This window comes from Gracilinanus agilis, chromosome 4, assembly GCF_016433145.1.
Source record: "Gracilinanus agilis isolate LMUSP501 chromosome 4, AgileGrace, whole genome shotgun sequence".
NCBI lineage: Eukaryota > Metazoa > Chordata > Mammalia > Didelphimorphia > Didelphidae > Gracilinanus > Gracilinanus agilis.
This window is the reverse complement of record NC_058133.1, coordinates 502,285,322-502,303,741: the sequence shown is the minus strand read 5'-3', so window position 1 is coordinate 502,303,741 and position 18,420 is coordinate 502,285,322. Positions and strand designations below refer to the sequence as shown.

General features: G+C 43.9%; 1 protein-coding gene across 1 annotated transcript in view; it reads right to left on the bottom strand.

Annotated features, from left to right (window-relative positions):
* The window catches only part of LOC123246845 (NADPH--cytochrome P450 reductase), a 78,797-nt gene that overhangs the window by 28,199 nt on the left and 32,178 nt on the right, over positions 1–18,420 (bottom strand). The window contains exon 2 of the mRNA XM_044675630.1: positions 10,528–10,714. Coding sequence (XP_044531565.1) covers positions 10,528–10,700 — 173 coding nt within the window. The 5' untranslated portion in view covers positions 10,701–10,714. The remainder of the gene's footprint in view (positions 1–10,527; positions 10,715–18,420) is intronic.

Genomic DNA, 18,420 nt, shown 5'->3' with positions numbered 1-18,420 from the left:
GAAAGGACTCAGGAGTCAAGAATGAAATCTCCCAGGATTCCCAGCAGTGCGCACATATTCCTCCCACCCCCTCCCTTTCTTTCATCAGTACAGAACAAGAGAGAAGGACAAGTATTTTCCTCCCCTATTCAGGTCACCCTGGCAACAGTTGATATCACTGACACCCCCCCCCCAATTTTTTAAAGGAAACCATGTAGGTTGAATGAAGCTATTGCAGACACTCTCCCATGTTGCTATGGCACTGCTGTCCTTCATGAAGAAAGCCTGTATTGATCACAATCACTGGGGCTCCTTGGAATCATATTAAATTAGAGCCAGTTCCCATCTTCCCCAACACAAAAGAGCTGAGGAGAGAACTGAAGAAATTGGGGGGGGGGGGCAGGATGGAGGAAACAGGCAGAGTGCTGTGGGTAGGCCCAGAGGAACAGCGAATGCCACTTCCAGCCTCATAAGACTTTGGGGGGAAAACCCCAAGTGCCACAAACTCTGGCCCAACCACCCCACCCCACCCCTCCCCCCAGCCTGCCCCAGCCTTGCCAAACAAGAGTCCAGCTCTGGAAAAGGCACCCCCCCACAACTATCTCTGGGGCCCCAAGAGCTCAATGGTGCTTTTGCCACAGGACAGTTGATTCAGCCCTTCACAATGCAGCCTCAAAATAAACTGGGCCACAGTCTGGGCCCCTTGAGTCTGCAAGCCAGCCCCCTGAGCGATTTGTGCCAGGCTGGCAGCTCTCGTTGAGCCCTGCATCCCAAATGCTTCAGGAGCAAAGCACAAAAGTTTCCAATTAGAATTTTCAACTTGGGATTGGAATCCTCTCTGGCACCAAATCTGAGAAGTCTAACTTTGTCCAACAAATGAGCAGATGTTAGCAGAGATCCAAATGGCTAGAAAGAGGCCACAAAAGTTGAATGAGTCATCTGGACAAAGTTCGATCAAGGCCTGGCTTTTGATCCGGCCTTTTCCAGCTCCCAACAATGGAGAAAATTGCTAAAATTTCCTAGTTTCAGTGCAGGGAAACCGATTTCCCTTCTGGACTTTATCTGCTCTTCCCAACACAGAATAGGAGAGCTTATTTCTGGAAAAGCCCTCGCCTGAAGAAGGGCAGCAAGGTTCATCAAGCCCTTTCTCAGCTGTACAAGGCTAGCGGAACCTACGGGTCACAAAAGGTCAGTCTGTTTGAAAAGGTGCCAAGAAGCCTCTCAAATGAGCTCTGCTCTCCAGACCGCTTCACTGACCCTGCACCCTGAGCAAAAGAATCACTGAATGCAGGGAAAGAAGTTTAGCTGGTCTGGCTCCCTGCCTTCAGAAAGGTTTGGCATTATTAGCCCCATTTCATAGATGGGGCAACTGGGACCTGGGGAGATTAACACTGAGCTATTTAGGAGTAGGGAACCAGAGCTTTGGTTTTCCATGATGTAATGAAAATCTCATTAAGGATATTAGCTGGAGAAGGAAAATTGAGAAGCTAAGGGTTCGAGTTTAGCTTAATTGACTTCATCTGTCAGCAGTTACATTTCAACCTGAGCTCTGCCTCTGGTCCACTTTGTTCACTGGCCCTGGGGAGGATAAGGTCCCCTGACTGGCCCACTGCTAAGCCACTCCCAGCGTGGCCCCTTCTGGAGGCAATAGGAGGCCCACAAGTGTCTCACATGCCCTGTATTTGCAGATTTTTTCATTGTATTGATGAATTGGGCCTATTTTTATCACTTTCTTTGTCTTAAACAAAACAACCCTGGGAGAGGAAGGGGAAGAAGAATACTGAGAGAAACTGATGATATAAAACCACCAACATCAATAAGATCTTATTTCAAAAACGAGAGGATTTCTGAGATTATGTTATGGCAAAGTTTCTTGCTAAAAGACCTGAAATCTATAACCCAAATCAAATTGCTTCCCATCTCCTGGAGGTGGGGAGGGAGACAATTTGGGTCTTATAATTCTGGAAAACATATGTTGAAAACTCTTATTACATATAATTGAAAAAATAAAATGTTAAAAAAATAAACATTTTTTCAAAGTCCCCAAATCCAGCAGCCCCAAAGAGAAAGAGCCCACACTGCACTTTGGCGGGGAGGGTCTCCTATCACCTTCAGAGCTGTTGGAACTCAGCAATCTGCTACACACCAACACCCGGAAACACTTTATTTGCCTCAGTTTCCTCAACTACAAAATGGGGATAATATAGCATCAGGCTCAAAGGGTTGTTGTGAAGATCAGACAAAAGAATAATTGTAAAGTGCTGAGCCCAGGGAATCTATAAGCTTAGCCTGGCATGGGGTTGGTACTATAGAAGTGCTAGCTGTTATTATTTTGCCAGATGGGGATACTCCCTCTCTGGATGCAAAGCTTTCTGGCTGTAGGAGACAAAACTTGTGAGTTGCTCGGGGGAAAAAAAAAATCTGATTGTCATTGTCCAGAACTCGGGAGATGAGCCTGACTGAAGCCAGTGAGTCTCATGCCCAGAGCCTGCAAAGAGGGCAGACTAGGGTGGGAGGAGTCCCGTCCACATCACCCTGAAACACTAGCTGAGCTTTCATGAAGTGGGCACAGAAATGCAGACAAAGAGTTACAGCCCTGGGCCAGCAGAAGGAGCAAATAAGAGAGAAAACTTTGAAGGGGTTTTTTTCTGGGGCATGGGGTTACCTAGAAGAACTGAAGCAAAACCGGACAGTTGTACTACTCCACTGTTGGGGGAACTGTGACTTAATCCAGTCATTCTGAGAAACAACTTGGAAGTATGCTTTAACAAAAATTACAAAGTGTTTATCCCCTCCGATCCAGAGACCTGGCCAGAGAGCCCAAGAGAGTGAATCCAAGATAGTGAGGTCCCTGTATACCAAACATTCAAAGCAGACTTTTTGAGGCAGCAAAGTATTGAAAATGGGGCCTCCTGATCAGGAAATGGCTGGCTAAAGGGGATGTTTAAATGTCATGGGGAAAGTGTGTTACTGTAAGAAATGATAAACATGAGGAATGCAGAGAAATGGAGAATGCCTGGAGTGATACCCAGTGAAATGAGGATAGCCAAGAAACCAAGACCGGCCTGGCCACAACAATTTAAACAAAAAGAAGTCGGTCAGACTGGGAAATTAGATCTTGGCAATGCCATCCTTTGGTGGAAGAAGTGGAGGCCTATGGGGATGGAATGTGGTATGCTCTGTCTGCCAGATAATTATCATCTGTCAGGAACATCACAGAGGGAATTTCTGCTCAGGTATGGATTGGACTAGATGATCTCGGAGGTCCTATCCAACTCTGGGAGTCTATACTTCTTGGTCAGTTCTGACTGGTTTTTATATAAGCTCAGAGGGAAGGTTGGGGCAGCTACGTAGCACAGTGGATAGAGCACCAGGTTTAGAAATGGGAGGTCCTGGGTTCAAATGAGGCCTCAGACTTTTCTTCCTGTGTGACCCTGGACAAGTCATTTAACTCAAACTGCCTAGCTCTTACTATTCTTCTGCCTTGGAACCAATACTTAGTATTAATTCTAAGACAGAAGGGGAAGGTTTAAAAAAGAAAAGAGGAAGTTTAACAGAGAGGAGGGGAAAGAGGGACAAGCACAGATCTAGAAAGGGTTGTGATGTTAAGAGAGAGAGAGAGAGAGAGAGAGAGAGAGAGAGTCAATAAAACTACTTAAATTTAATTTTAGGTTATTTATAAAAAAGTAAAAATAACTATCCAAGCAAACAAACAAACAACAAAAACACAGAAAGCATACTGGAGAGATAGATGACACATGCCATGTTTCTAAAAATCAAACCTCTCTCTGAAAGGAGAAGGAGAGAGAAAAGGGAATAAGCATTTATTAAACACCTACCATGTGCAAGGCACTATGCTAAATTACAATTACTATCTCATTTAACGTATGATCTCAAACACTACAAATATAAGTTCATTTAAATCCTTACAACAACTCAGCTTGTAAAGATCTAATGCTGAATTTGAATTTGGTTTCATTTCATTGCCTCCCAGATCAGTGATCTATGCCATCAATTACCTCAGAACCAGGGAGAAAACTACAATTACTAGTAAAAGCCAAGAAATCTGCAAGTTGGCAGGGGACCTCCAAGCTCATCCTGCCCAAAGCACACCTGTAGGAGGGCAGGCCTCGGTGCAGTCTCTTATCAGTTCTGACATGTTCCAAACACCTCTAGGCCACACTGCCAGTCCTGGGGAGGCTGCTCAGGATGGGGCCTCTGTGCTGGCCTTAACCTTAGTGTCCGTGACATTTTGCTATCTATAGCAAGAAAACATTTCTGTTTCTGTTCCTTCTGCACAGGCCCCATCATCACAAAGGTGGCCTTGATCTGGATGTGCTATCCTGTGCAACAGAACTGCAGTCGGCTGAAGTCTGGCCAAGAGAATGTGTGACGTCCAGGCTTCCCATTCTTTGATGAGTTATCTCATCTCAAAGAAAAACAAGTGCAAAGGAGGTTACTGGTCCTCTCTCCTGGAGTCAATCTCTCAGACGAGGAATAAAGTCTCAGGCAGCTCTGAGTATAGATTTAAATGGAGGCTGACATCTCTTATACCAAATAGAACTCAATCCCTTACGTTAGGAAATAATGGTGGCATGGAATGATCTGATCCTGAGATGGACTTGGAAGAAGAGTTGTTCTGCAAGAGTGCTAGTGAAGAACGTTTTTCCCAAAGCAAAATGTTCCTTTTTAACAAGGTTTAGTTTAAAAGAGCCTCTAGTAACCCAGCTCTGCTATTCCACTCAGAAGATCTCCTACAGTTATGTGGCATGGGAAGAAGGACAAGCTGCCCCCTAACTCTAGCTAATGAACTCAATCTCACTCATTCACTGGGAGGACAGTCTTTCCTCTCCATCTCTTTCTCTGCTGGCATTTCCCCTACTTCCTTCAAACATATGTAGGCCTCCTCCATCATGAAAAATATTTGCTTGACTCTGCCCACCCTTTCCAGTTGTCCTTTTTGTTCCTTCCTTTCTCCAATCAATGCTCAATAATGAATGCTATTGGTTTATTTCAGTGCTCATTTCCTCTTTTATCCCAAGAACTTGGTTTCTACCTCTCAGTCCATAAAACTACATTCTCAAAGATCATCAATGAGCTTCTTCTTGCCAAACAGAATCTGTCTAGGTTAGCCTTGACCTCTGCAATTTAATTCAATGAATATTGAATGGATGCTGAATGTTTAGGAGGAATAATGGACCTGGCAATCTGGTAAAGTTAAATGTGTCCACAAAGAAAAAGCCCAAGTGCATGAGAAGTAGGGAATGCAATCAAAGCCCCCAAGGACTCTTTTCTTTCTTTTTTTTTTTAAACCCTCATCTTCTATATTAGAATCAATGCTAAGTACTGGTTCCAAAGCAGAAGAGCAGTAAGGGTTAAGCAACTAGGGTTAAGGGACTTGCCCAGGGACACACAGCTAGCAAGCATCTGAGGCCAGATTTGAACCCAGGACCTCCTGTCTACAGGCCTGGCTCTCAGCCACTGAGCTATCCAGCTGCCCTCCAGGAGCACTTTCATCTAAGGACAATAGAGAACTAGTGTCTGAGTCAAGCCTTAAAGAATGGGGACCATTCCAACTCACCTTCCCTACACACGTCCTTTTTCATAGGCCAGTTCTCCATTTAAATTCCACAATTTCTATCAAGACTATTTCCCCATTCATCCAAGCTCAAAACATTCCTCACCTTTCCCATCTACTCCAGGGCACAATGATCTCTCCCTAAATTTTCTGAATCAAAACACTTGACCATCTACTCCACACATTTGATATCCAACCACATTCTGTTACTTATATTGTTTCTTAACCAGTTCAGAGGTAAATCTTGTTTGCCTAATTCTTATAATGTCACCCTCAGTGCAATTAGCAGAATGCTGCCTATAGTCAAAGAAATGCAAATGCCTGTTGAATTGGAGTTGATGGAAGGAACAATGGGGAGGAAGGTGAGGGAAGAAAGTCACATCCCCTGCCAGGTGAGGCTGGCACAAGGTGATAGCTAATCTTATCGGAGGGCTCCCCCTCAGCCTTCTCAGCTGCCTGGTTTGCTGGCTGCATCTGGGCAGCGAGTTGTGAGAGCCACTCAGGTCAGCTAGCTGGGAGACTTGAAGGAAAGGAGAATCATTCACCCAACCACAAAAAGAGTGAATTCCTTTTCACCCCATTCCTGGAGGGCAGTGCTTCCCACAAGCGCCTTATTCAAACAGAGAAGGCTGACAGGAGGAGTGTTCTATGATGTAGCCACAAAGAGAAACAGCCTCCCTCTTATCTAGCACTATGTCAGCAGACACACCAGGCAAACTTCAAGTACAAGGCCAGAGTCCAAAGAAGACTGTAGACCGCATGAACACAACTCTGAGGGTTGGAGTCTACCCTTCAGCACAAATCCACTGTCACTTGGGTGAAAGTTTCTCTATGGGGTTTCAGAGAATGATGACTCAGGAAGTACATGGACTGGCTACTCAGAGGGGACTCTCTGCATCAAGGAACTGAGGAACTTCAGAGGGAGTAGAAAGGGGCAGTGAGAATGGAGCAAACACATCTACTGTCGAGACAGCACTAGTCCAAACTAAGGAATGTTGGGGGGCTGAGGGGACTAACAGAGGACCTCTGGTTCATGTGACCACACCAGATCACAATGGGCCCAAAGGATTCCTAATGCAATATTTCCATTCTCTATCAGACTAGTTTGCATAGGCATTTGGTTGTTGGGGGAAGGGGAAGGAAGAGAAAAAGCTCTTTCTGTAGCTATAAAGTAGTTGTAGGCATTCAGCAAAAAGTAGGCTGGCTAAAATGGATAATTTTGATTATGTTAAAATTAAAATTTTTAGTACAAACAAAAGCAATGCAACCAAGATTAGACGGGAAACAACAAACTGAAAAATTTTGATAGCAAGCAGCTCTGCCAAAGGCCTCATTTCTCAAGTATCTAGGGAACTGAGGCAAATTTATACCAACTGACAAATGGCCAAAGGATATCAACAGGGATGAAGAAATCAAACTATCTATAGTCAAACAAAAACAAAATGCTCCAAATCATTATTCATTAGGAGAATGCAAATCGATGATGAAATAGGAAAATAATAAATGTTGGAGGGGATGTGGGAAAATTGGGACACTCATATACTGTTGATGGAGCTGAGAATGGATACAACCATTCTGGAGAGCAAATGGGAACCACAACCAAAGGACCTTAAAACTATGCATATCTTTTGAGCCAACAATCCCAAAGAGATCAGAAAAGGACCAACTTGTACAAAAATATTTATACCACCTCTTTTTTGTAGCAACAAAGAACTGGAAACTGAAGGGATGTCCATCAATTGGGGAATGGCTGAACAAGCTGTGGTATATGGTTGTAATGGAATACTATTGGGTCATAAGAATTGACTAAAAGGATAATTTCAGAAAAATCTGGAAAGACCTACATGAACTGATGCAGAGTGAAGTGAGCAGAACTGGGAGAACATTGTACATGGAGACAGCAATATTGTATGATGACCAAGTGGGAAGAACTAAACTGTTATCAAGGCAAGGATCCAAGACAACCCCAAGGACACGTGATGGAAAATGATATTCACATCCATAGAAAGAACTGATAAGAGTCTGAATGCAGCTCAAACACATCATTTTCCGCTTTATTTCCTTCATGAGTTTTTTCTTGTAAGTGTAATATGTGTCTTTCACAATATAGGTAGTATGGAAATATGTAGTGCATGACAACACTGATATAACCTATATCTGATTATTTACTGGCTCCTCAGGAAGAGGGGAAGGGAGGAAAGGAAAGAATTTGGATCACAAAATTATAGTTGAAAATTGTTTCTACGTGTAATTTTAAAAAAAGGAATAGGCCTATTAAAATGTTTTTAATTAAAAATAAAAGGTAAGTGGACTTTAAACTTAAATGAAGAGCTGACTTAGTCCCAGCATTTAGAACAGGAGCACCAAGATCTGAAGAGACAAGGATTGAGTAAAATATTTCTGCTGGCCTAATAAAGCCTTGCCTTTTTTAGGTAAAAGAGTATGAAAACTCAGCAGGCAGGAGGCTCAATGGGGTAGAGAGCCAGAGCTGGAGACAGGAGGTCCTGGGTTCAAATCTTACCTCTAACACTTAGTAGTTGTGTGACCCTGGGCAAGTCATTTATTTCCCATTGCCTAGCTCTTAGGCTCTACTGCCTTAGAACCAATACTTACTATCAGTTCTAAGACAGAAGCTGAGGGTTAAAAAAAAAAATTCTTTGTTGTCATCTGTTTGCCATAGAGTACAAGTATACGGCACACAATATAAGCTTACTGATTTTATTAAACCAAACAATGCAGAGTACTGTGTGACTATGCTGTGTGACTGCCTTCCTAAGGGAGGAGAAAAAAAATCGCCTCAGAGATTTGCTGATGAGGTAACTCATTGCAATAAAGATACTTTATCTGCTTGCATCCTTACCTACAGCTGCTTAGATTTGCTTTGTGAAATAAAGTAGCCAAATGACTCAGCATCCACAATTCCAAAGTTAATCTATTACATTTGGGATAACAGGAGTAACATTTGGACAAGCATCCTCAAAGCCCCTGCCTGGAGACCCAGCGAGCAGGGTATAGCAGACAGAGGCTGGCCCCAGTGCTGGGGTGACTTTTGTCTCAGCTTCACACCTTCAGGGCAAATGTGGAAAAGTCACCTCCCTGCTCAGGTCTGCAGGCAACTTGGTAGGATGGCTGGGAGGGGGAGATTCCTCATGAGGGTTCCCTATACTAATAAAACCACATGTTCAGACCCCCCCAAATCAAACAAAAGACTGAGGTGAGGATCACACTTTAGAATGAATGTTTCTCGGGCCTTTTCTAAGAACAAACCTACTCCTCCCTTTGGATTCATTCATTCAACAACCGCCTGCCATATCCAGAGTCCAAAGCTAGGGGGACCCCCTCCCCATTTTAACTAAAGTTCAGTTGCCATCCACAGGGAATTCCCAGACCAGTTAGGGAAAGGAAGGAGACATCGAGAAGCTTGTACTCTACTAGCTCAAGGAGGCCATCAGTTTGGCTAAATCCCCAACAACAAGGAGGCCTTATCATGAGGCTCCCCATCTCCTCCCCTATGTTGGGCACGAAGGATTCACCCACCCAAGGTGCTAGCGGCCAGTACAAGCATCCCAGGAAACACTCCCTCCCAGGCTGCCCCCAGACCCTCAGGCCTCATTCGCACCCATGACCAGGCCATCTTTTCCCATAACACATTTCCTTGATGATCTCTTTGATGCCTGGTCTTCAAAGTCTCCTATTCATGGAGGCCCAGGAAGCAGTTCCATAGAATAACCTAGTATGGCATGTGCTGGATAAAGTGATAACAAAGGTCAAAGGGGGGGAATATATAGCAAGATCTCTGGTAAGGTTTTGTCAAACAACCTGAATGCTGACCTACCATCTGAGAATCAAGACTGTGTATTGGTTCTCAGGCAGAAGAGTGTTAAGGGCTAGGTCAGTGATGGCAAACCTATGGCACACGTGTCAGCACTGACATAGCCATTTTCGATGACACACAGCAAAGAAGTATGGAGCCGCATGCTGAGGATGAAACATTTGCTGTAGTGTAGTATAGACACTCTCTGCACTATAGATGACAATTCTACCTATATTAATTTACTTATTTTGGTTTATTAAATACAGTTATATATTACAATTATATATTTTTGTTAAAGTATAAACATTGCAAAATTATGGGTTTTTTTTTTCTCAAAATGACACACCACTCGAGTTATGCTCAGTTTTTTGGCGAATTTTGACACACCAAACTCAAAAGGTTGCTCATCACTGGGCTAGGCAATGGGGGCTAAGTGACTTGCCCAGGGTCACATAGCTAGGGAGTGTCTGAAGCCAGATTTAAACCCAGGGCCTCCTGACTACAGGTCTGGCTCTTTATCCATTGAACTACCTAGCTGCCCCTAACTAGAATGCATTTTAAAGCAACATGATTTCTTAATAAAACACACTTTATATGATGTTCTGACTTTTCCCTCTCCCTATCTGCATTAATTTTCTGTCTAGATTCTAGGGGGAAAATATGGGGTAACTTAAAGAGGGATAACTAGGTGGCACAATCTATAGAACACCCCTGCCTAGAGTCAGGGGAACCTGAGTTCAAATCCAGCTTCAGACACTTCCTAGCTGTGGGACCCCGAATAAGTCACTTCACCGTGCTGGCCTCTGTTTCCTCATCTGTCAAATGATCTGGAGAAGGAAATAGCAAATTGTTCTAGTGTCTTTGCCAAGAAAACCCCAAATGGGGTCACAGAATCAGCCACAACTAAAAGGACTGAACAACAACAAAGTAAAGACTGTGGGGTCTGTATGGGTTATACAAATCAGTCTCATCTCTTTCTAATGGCAGCCTTTCTGGCCTGGGAGCAAGAATAAACAAGACTCAGCATAGAATATAACCAGAAAACTGGCTCCCCGCCTTACTAAGCTGGTTCAGAAATATGTGAATGAGGGCAGGACAGAGGGCAGAGCAGGGGCGGGCAGGAAAGGGAAGAGAAGGGAAGATTGTAATCACTTACGTCACCGGAATTTTGGTGAACTCAGGGATTTCTTCCTTTTTCTTTCTGAAGAAGAACCAGTAAGTCATGAGTCCCACAATGAGGGAAAAGAGAAACATGTCTGTTATGCTGAAAAGGGAAACGTCCTCAGCTCCAGCCTCAGGAGCAGCAGTGCTGGTATCCATGTCTGTCATGTTGATCTATTTTACTGAGGAAAAAAAAAACAAGACCTAAAGTCACAGAAAAGCAACAACCACAGGGCTTGGCTCAAAGTCAGCTACAGGACTGTGCCACTGAGGCCTATCCCTCAATCATAAACGATTCCCATGGATCCCAGGACCCACCCTCCTCCCCCAAACTGGGGAGAGGCCAGGCTGCTCCCACAACCCTGTAAAGTGAACTATAGTGGGAGTGTTCATCACTACTTATTTCTGCATCACTTCACTGTGCCCAACTCCACATGGACAGCACCGGAGGATCATGAGGCACTGCAAACTGAGGCCCCTTAAAGAAAAAAATCAAAGCCACCTGTCTCCCGTCCCACCTCGGGGCTAGAAAAAGCTCTTCCACTTTCTCAAACATGGCAGGCAGCTGAGCCTGACCTGAGTCAGGAAAGGAAGAAAAGCAGTGACAGAAGCCTTGGAGAGCTCATTTATCTGGCTTATGAACAACATCTCTCCACCTCCTGAACCCAAAGTTGGGAGGACTGTACACATCACTTGGGTGATTGACAGCAATATCTAATGAAATCGAGGAGGAAATGCCTCACACCAGGGCCAATTCCTTATACAAATGAGCGTATGTTACACAAAAACAAGGATCTTAGAACCGTCACCTGGGAGCTCGAGGTTACCGTGTCCAAGCTCCATATTTTACAGATGAGGAAACTGAAGCTTGGCCACAGAGCTTGAAATGTCTTGTGGCAAGCCAGAGTTTGAACCTGGGACCTCAGACTACAAATTCACTGAGCTTTCTGCCATATGACATTACATTTCTGGTAGAGTAGCGGAGAGCTTTTATTCACAAGACAGCCAGGCCCCAAGATTTTAGATCTAACTTCTTAGCACTCCAGTATCACTAGTATATCACAATCAATGAATTCTGCCTCGGGCCCCTGGCTCTCCTAAGTCTTCTTGCCTGGAGAGTTCAAAGTGGGGAAAGTCAATCAGAGCTCACACTTCCAACTCAGAGGTTTTTTAGAAAGAAATGTCTAAGCCTGCAGTACCTTTTTTGGTGATTAGATCACTTAAGAGTCTGATTCTTTACTCTCTCAATAATATTAAAAGTGCTATTCAGAGACAGTGAGGTGGCACAGTGGATAGAGCATCACTCCAGGAGTCAGGAGGAAACTGGGCTCAGATACTTCCTAGCTAGGTGACCCTGGACAAGTCACTTAACCCCAGTTGCCTAGCCCATACCACTCTTCTGCTTTGGAACTGATATCCTAAGACTGATATGGATTTTTAAAAAAGAGAATAATTAACAGTGTCAAAAGTTACACTGAGGTCAAGAAGGATAAGGATTGAGAAAAGGCTATTAGAGGATTGGGAAATCTTTGGTAAGTTTGGAGAGAGGAGTTTCAATTCAATGAAGAAGGTGGAAACCAGACTCTAGAGCAGTGATGGCAAACCTTTTAGAGACAGAGTGCCGGGCCCAACCTCCTTCCCAGATAGAGTGCCCCCCACTCAAGAGATCAAATATCCTGCCCCCCTCACCCCAACCTTACCTCAGACAGGGGTGGGAGGAAGCATTCCCATTGGGCTGCTGGGCAGAGGGACAGGTAATGAGAGGCATATGGAGAGAGGGAGGGGAACAGCTCAAGGTACTCTGGTGGGCAATGGAAGGCATGCCCAAAGTTCTGTGTGCCCTTTTTGGCACACATGCCAGGGTTTGCCATCACTGCTCTAGAGTTAAGAAGGCAGAGGGAGGGAAGCAGAGGCATCCGTGGCAAAGGGCTTTCCAAGTGTAGCCACAGAAAGCTGAAGAGAGAGGGAAATGATAGTGGGCAGGGAGAGATGGGTTGAGTGAAGGTTTTTCAAAGACAAGGGAGACATAGGCATGTCTGTAGGGAGGAGAGAAGCAGCCAATAAATGGGAAGAAACTAAAGTTAAGTGAGAGGGGAAAGAGAGAAAGGACAATCTGCTGGGATGGCCTGGGATTGCCTTGGTAAGGAACTATGAGATGGGGATAAGGAGGACAGACAGAGGAGCAGAAGGCATCTGGACAGTATAGTAATTTAACTAGCACCAAGATGGGGAAGGGAAGAGCATGTGGGGCAGCAGGGAGGACCTTGGAAAGGACTGAGGGTTGGGGAATTGGAGGTCAAAGCTGTTTGTTAGGAAAAATTCTCATTAGCTATCTGTCAAGACTTTCTAGCTGGCCAAAGCCTTGCTGCCCTGTAGAATAAATCAAATATTCTTTGACCCCCATAACATTATTTTAGGTAACTGGCCTTCTGGCACCATATGTTCGGAAGCCCTGACAAGGACCTTCTGCTTTTGTAGAAAGGAAAGTACCACCTCTGCTATCTGATGACATATTTCTAGGAGAGAGCATTCTTTGTCAGAAAAACCCTTTGATCCTGGATCAGTGCTATTGCATCAGTAACCCAAAGAGAACAGAGATAGGGGGAAAGGGCCTGCTTATGCCAAAAGATTTTTAGCAGCTTTTTTTGTAGTGTCAAAGAACTGGAAACTGAGGGAGCGTTCATCAATTGGGGAATGGCTGAACAATATGGTTGTAACAGAAAATTATTGTACCACAAGAAATAACAAACAGGATCAGTTCAGAAAAACCTAGCAAGCAGATGACCTGGTACAAAGTAAAGCAAACAGAACCAAGAGAACACTGTATACAGTAACAGAAATGCTGTACTATGATCAACTGTGATCAGCAAAACAAGGTTCCAAGATATCCCAAGGTTATTATGATTTTAAAAAGGCTAGGGGCAGTTGGGTGGCTCAATGGATTGAGAGCCAGGCCTAGAGACTGGAGGTCCTGGTTTCAAATCTGCCCTCAGACACTTCCTAGCTGGGTGACACCCCCCCCCCCCACTGCCTAGCCCTTACCACTCTCTTCTGCCTTGGAACCAATACACAGTATTGATTCTAAGATGGAAGATAAAGGTTTAAAAATTAAAAAAAATTTTTTTTAAGGCTACTGACAGCCAAAGGAAAAACTGTTGGGGTCTGAGTGCAGATAGCCATCCTTCACTTTATCTCCTTCATGAGTTTTTTATTATATGTGTGACATGTGTCTTCAGTCACAACATGGAGAATACAGAAATATATATTGCACGAAAGCTCTGGTATGGCCTGACCCAAACTACTTACTACCTCAGGGAAGGAGGAAGGAAAGGAGTAAAGATGAGAGAATCTGAATTGCAAAATATCAGGAAATAATTGTCAAAAATGGTTTCTACAACTCTAAACCATCACCCCAGTGCAAATATCAATAACATGGAAATAGGCCTTGATCAATGACACATGTAAAACCCAGTTGAATTACAAGTTGGCTATGGGAGGGGAGGGAAAGAACATGAATCATGGAACCATGGAAAATTTTTCTTAATTAATCAATAAAAAAATGGTTTCAACATGTAATTAGGAAACAAATAAAATTTAATTTAAAAAATGACAAAAAGAAAAAAGTATCCAAGAATCTGAAAGTAAAGGGCCCTTGCAGATTGGTTAGTCTAATATTGTCCCACCCCACCCCAACCCCCATACCTCTCTCCCCTGAATCCAGGTTATGAGGAGAGGAAGGAGAGGCCCCAACTTAGGCCCAGTCAAGGAGAAAGTCTGAGGAGGGGCAGAATGGGTGGGGACACCTGTGCCAAAACAGGACTCATGTAGAAAGGGAGAAGGGGGAGATGGCACACATTCCTCCGTCCTCGATAGCAACATAGCCTTAGACGAGTAGCTTAACCTTCCTGGGGCCTGGGTGCCCCAGAGGCACAATGAGCACCACAGGTCTTGGGAAGGCCCAGATGATCCTGAGAGAGTCTAACACACATCAGAGCCCAGCAAAGAGGCATCAATCCATGGTTCAGCCAAGCTCACGAGAGGAGAGGGAGGCTGTGAGAGAAGACACCAGGCACCAGCCAGCAGGGAGAGCCCCCACATCCAAGTCAGCCTGACCAAAGGAATGAATCAAGGCAACTGAACAGGGCAATGTGACTGCAGGGAATGCTGGGAAAGAAGGCAGAATTACCTCTGGGAGAAGCCTGGGATGCAGAGCGCTCCACAGACTTCACCTAATGGTTGTTGGTCCTTCAGCTGAATGAAGTCCACAGCATGCAACTAGACATTTGGGGTTATTTCAGGCTGCTTTAACTTAATGTTAATTCTATTAAATCAACAAGAAAAAGAAAAAATTCCTGGTAAGCATCCCCAGGATGCAAATCATCCAGTAGTAAATAGGCCTTTCCCAGAAAAAAATCCATTTTCCTCAGCTACGAGGAAGCTGCCAACGTGCAGCTATCACAGATTGCTTCCAAGTCACCAGAATGGGAGGAAGGAAGCCTCTAGTTGGTTTTGCATATGATTTGTCATAATCCAGCATCAGTTTTGGAAAAGAATTCCACCTAACTGTGGGAAAACCCCCAGGAAGCTCCTACGGGTGACTGCCGGATTGCACCACCTCCACAGAGGAGTCTGGTCCTGCCTCCTAGGCTCATCCTGGCTTCCTACAATTGCACCCTTCTAAGCTCTTTCACCCAAGATGACTGGGCCACTCACATCCTCCCCATAAGCGAGGCAAATAATAATAGGAATAAAACACAAAGGTGAAAATGCCTTTCAAATAGTGTTTAGGGGGTGACTAGGTAGCTCAGCAGAGAGAAGGGAGTAGCTTCAGACATTTCCTAGCTGTGTGACTCTGGGCAAGTCACTTAACCCCACATCGCCCAGCCCTTAACCTTGGAACCAATACACAGTATTGATTTTAAGAGAGACGGTAAGGGTTTAAAAAATAAATAAAAATAAAAATTAGTGTTTACCTATAAATGGGAGTAATTGAGTCTAGGGCATTTGAACATGTAGACAGATCCTTCCCCCTGCGGTGATCTGAATCTTTAATAGACACAAACAGCATCAATTAACTGGCTTCTTGAGGATATCCTCCTTTTGCCTACCCAAGAGAAAACTCAGCAATTTCTCCCTGTCTTGCTAATACCTCTTCCCAATGGCCAGGGCTTGAACCTCACTGATCTAAATCACCGTGACTTACTTATTATGGGTACTAGGGACAAAGCTTTACCTGGCAGAGTGCATAAGGATAAAAGCCAATGAAGGCCAAGTGTCTCTGTCCTGAAGCTCTATCCTGGCCAAGCACTTGGGCCATCCAGCTGCTGTCAGCCCATTCTCAAGAAGGCTCATGAGGTCCTCCTAAAAGATCAGCTTCCCGCATTCTTTCATTCAATCAAAACGAACACCTACTACCATGCTTGGCACAATCGAGGTAGCCACTCTCTCTAAGGCTCAATCCTTGGCCCTGCTCTATCTTCTTCATCTATGACATGTGAAGGTAGTATAGACAGGTGGCTCGTAAGTCACATCTACCAATGACCCAAGACTGAGCACAAGTACTAAGAGTTTGGATGAGAGATCCATGAGGGCACAACGGGCTGAAACTGGGGAGCCAGGTCAACCAGAAAACTCTAACGAGGGTAAATGCCAATGAATTTGGGTCACAAAACACATCAAACCAAGAAGGCAGGTGTTAATAACAGTTTACTAAAAAGTCAGTAGCCACAAGAGCCAAGCCCAGACACAGGAGGTCCTGGGATCAAATCTGAACTCAGACACTACTTAGCTGTGTGACCTAGGTCAAGTCATTTAACCCCGCAAATACCTAGCTCTTACAATTCTTCTGCCTCAGAATTGACATTTAGTATTCTGAGAGAAAGTAAGGATTTTTAAAAAGGGGTGGGGCTTAGCAAATGACTGGATTTGAGCAGAAAAGAATCATAAATATCACAGAGAATAAAACCACCAAACACTCTTGAGAGAATGGAAGGAAACAAAGAATTGGAGAATAATTACTCGGCCTTGTATATAGAACAACAATGACGCGACCCAAACTGATTTAGAGATCCAGAGTTCTAACAAACTGTCAAAGGTTTACCTTATAAAATCAGGCAAAATCATAACAAAATTAATATAGAGGAACAAAAGGTCAAGAATCTTCCAGGAATTTTTTTAAGGGAACGAAAAAGGGAAACCAGATCTATAACTATACTGGAGAAATCATCACAATTATTCCATGTTCATTAAAAACCAGAACAGTTCATCAACAGAACACACTAGGAAATACAACATCCAGCCGCAACTGGACCTGGAAGAATAGTGCTCAATTAATCCCAAGAAACAAGATATTGAAGGAAAGACAAAACAAGCCTGGAAGAATGGGAAGCAGTCTGGGAGAAACCATCCAGAGAGAAAGATTGCTATCTCAAGTGCAGATCTCAATAGCTCTGGAGGGAGATCTGACCAAGATATAAAAAGTCACATCGTACACAAATTAGAGGAGAAAAAGCAACATGTTTTGTAACTATGGATAAGTGGAAACAAACAAGATCAAGAAAGAGGAGGCTCTCGGGAGAGAAAACAGACACTGATTCAAATAGAACAAGTGCCATTCCAGTAGAAAAATGGTCAAAGGAGATACAAAAGGTAATTAGGCAATACAAGCGATTCTTTCCTCTCCTCTTGTTTCTTCTTAGGTCTTAGCTCCCAACCTCATCATTCCACCAAAACTGCTCTCTCCAACATTATTAATGATCTCTTAGTTGCCGAATCCAATGGCCTTTTCTCTATCCTCATCCACCTTGCCCTCTCTGCAGGCTCAGACACCACTGGTTACTCTCTAACCCTAATTCATCTCTTCTCTCTCAGCTCCGGTGGTAGTGCTTTCTCCAGATTCTTCTCTCCATTGTCTGACGTCTCCTTGGCTGAGTCTTCAGCCAGGTCACATTCACTAACTGGAGTGTCCCCCTGGGCCCTCTACACAATTTCTCTCCAAGTTCGGATCTGCTCCCAGGAATTCACTTATTGTTTCTATGCTAATGATTCTCAGATCTAGGAGGGGAATAAGAAGGGAGGTGGTGGGAAGGAGAGCAATATAAAGCAGGGGGAAGGGTAGGGGTAGTGATTAAAAGCAAAACTTTGGTGTGGAGGGAAAGAGTAAAAGGAGAAAGGGCAGGATTAAAAGAAGAAATCAAGATGGAGGGGAATATACAGATGGTAATCATAACTGTGAATGTAAATGGGATGAACTCACCCAAACTTGGTCAAATCTAGCTGATGCTTTAAAAACAAAAAATAAAAATCCCTTCACCTGAACCTCCACTGATCAACTGCAGAGTATCCAGAAGAAGGCATGGTAATGATGATGGACCCCAAATTCACATCATATGAAGATCAACAAAAAAGTTTGACGTAGGCCAGTGCCATAGGCTGTAGGAAAATTAGTTTGGAAACTGATTGAAGGCTGGATTGGAGAGATAAGAAACTAGAATTAGAAAGACCTCAGGGAGGCAGCTACTGGAATAGTCCTGAATCAGGTGATAGGGCTGCTTGAAGCAGAGCCCTGGCTCTGTGCATGGGGAAAGACTGTGGAAAGAGAATTGATGATATTTGGCAACTGAGCAGATATACAGAGAGAGGGATATGGATCATCAAGAAGGACACTTCTTAGCTGTATGACTCTGGGCAAAGTGGTTAACCCCAACTGCCTAGCCCTTGCTACAATTCTGTCTTAGAATTGAGAGAATAGAAATAGGAGGGGGGGGGAAGAGTCGATGATGATTCTAAGGTTATGAACCTAGGAGACAACTAAAAACTTAACTACTTTGTATTTATGAATATTTATTCTCTTTATACTTAGATATTATTTGTTGAGAACATAAGCTTT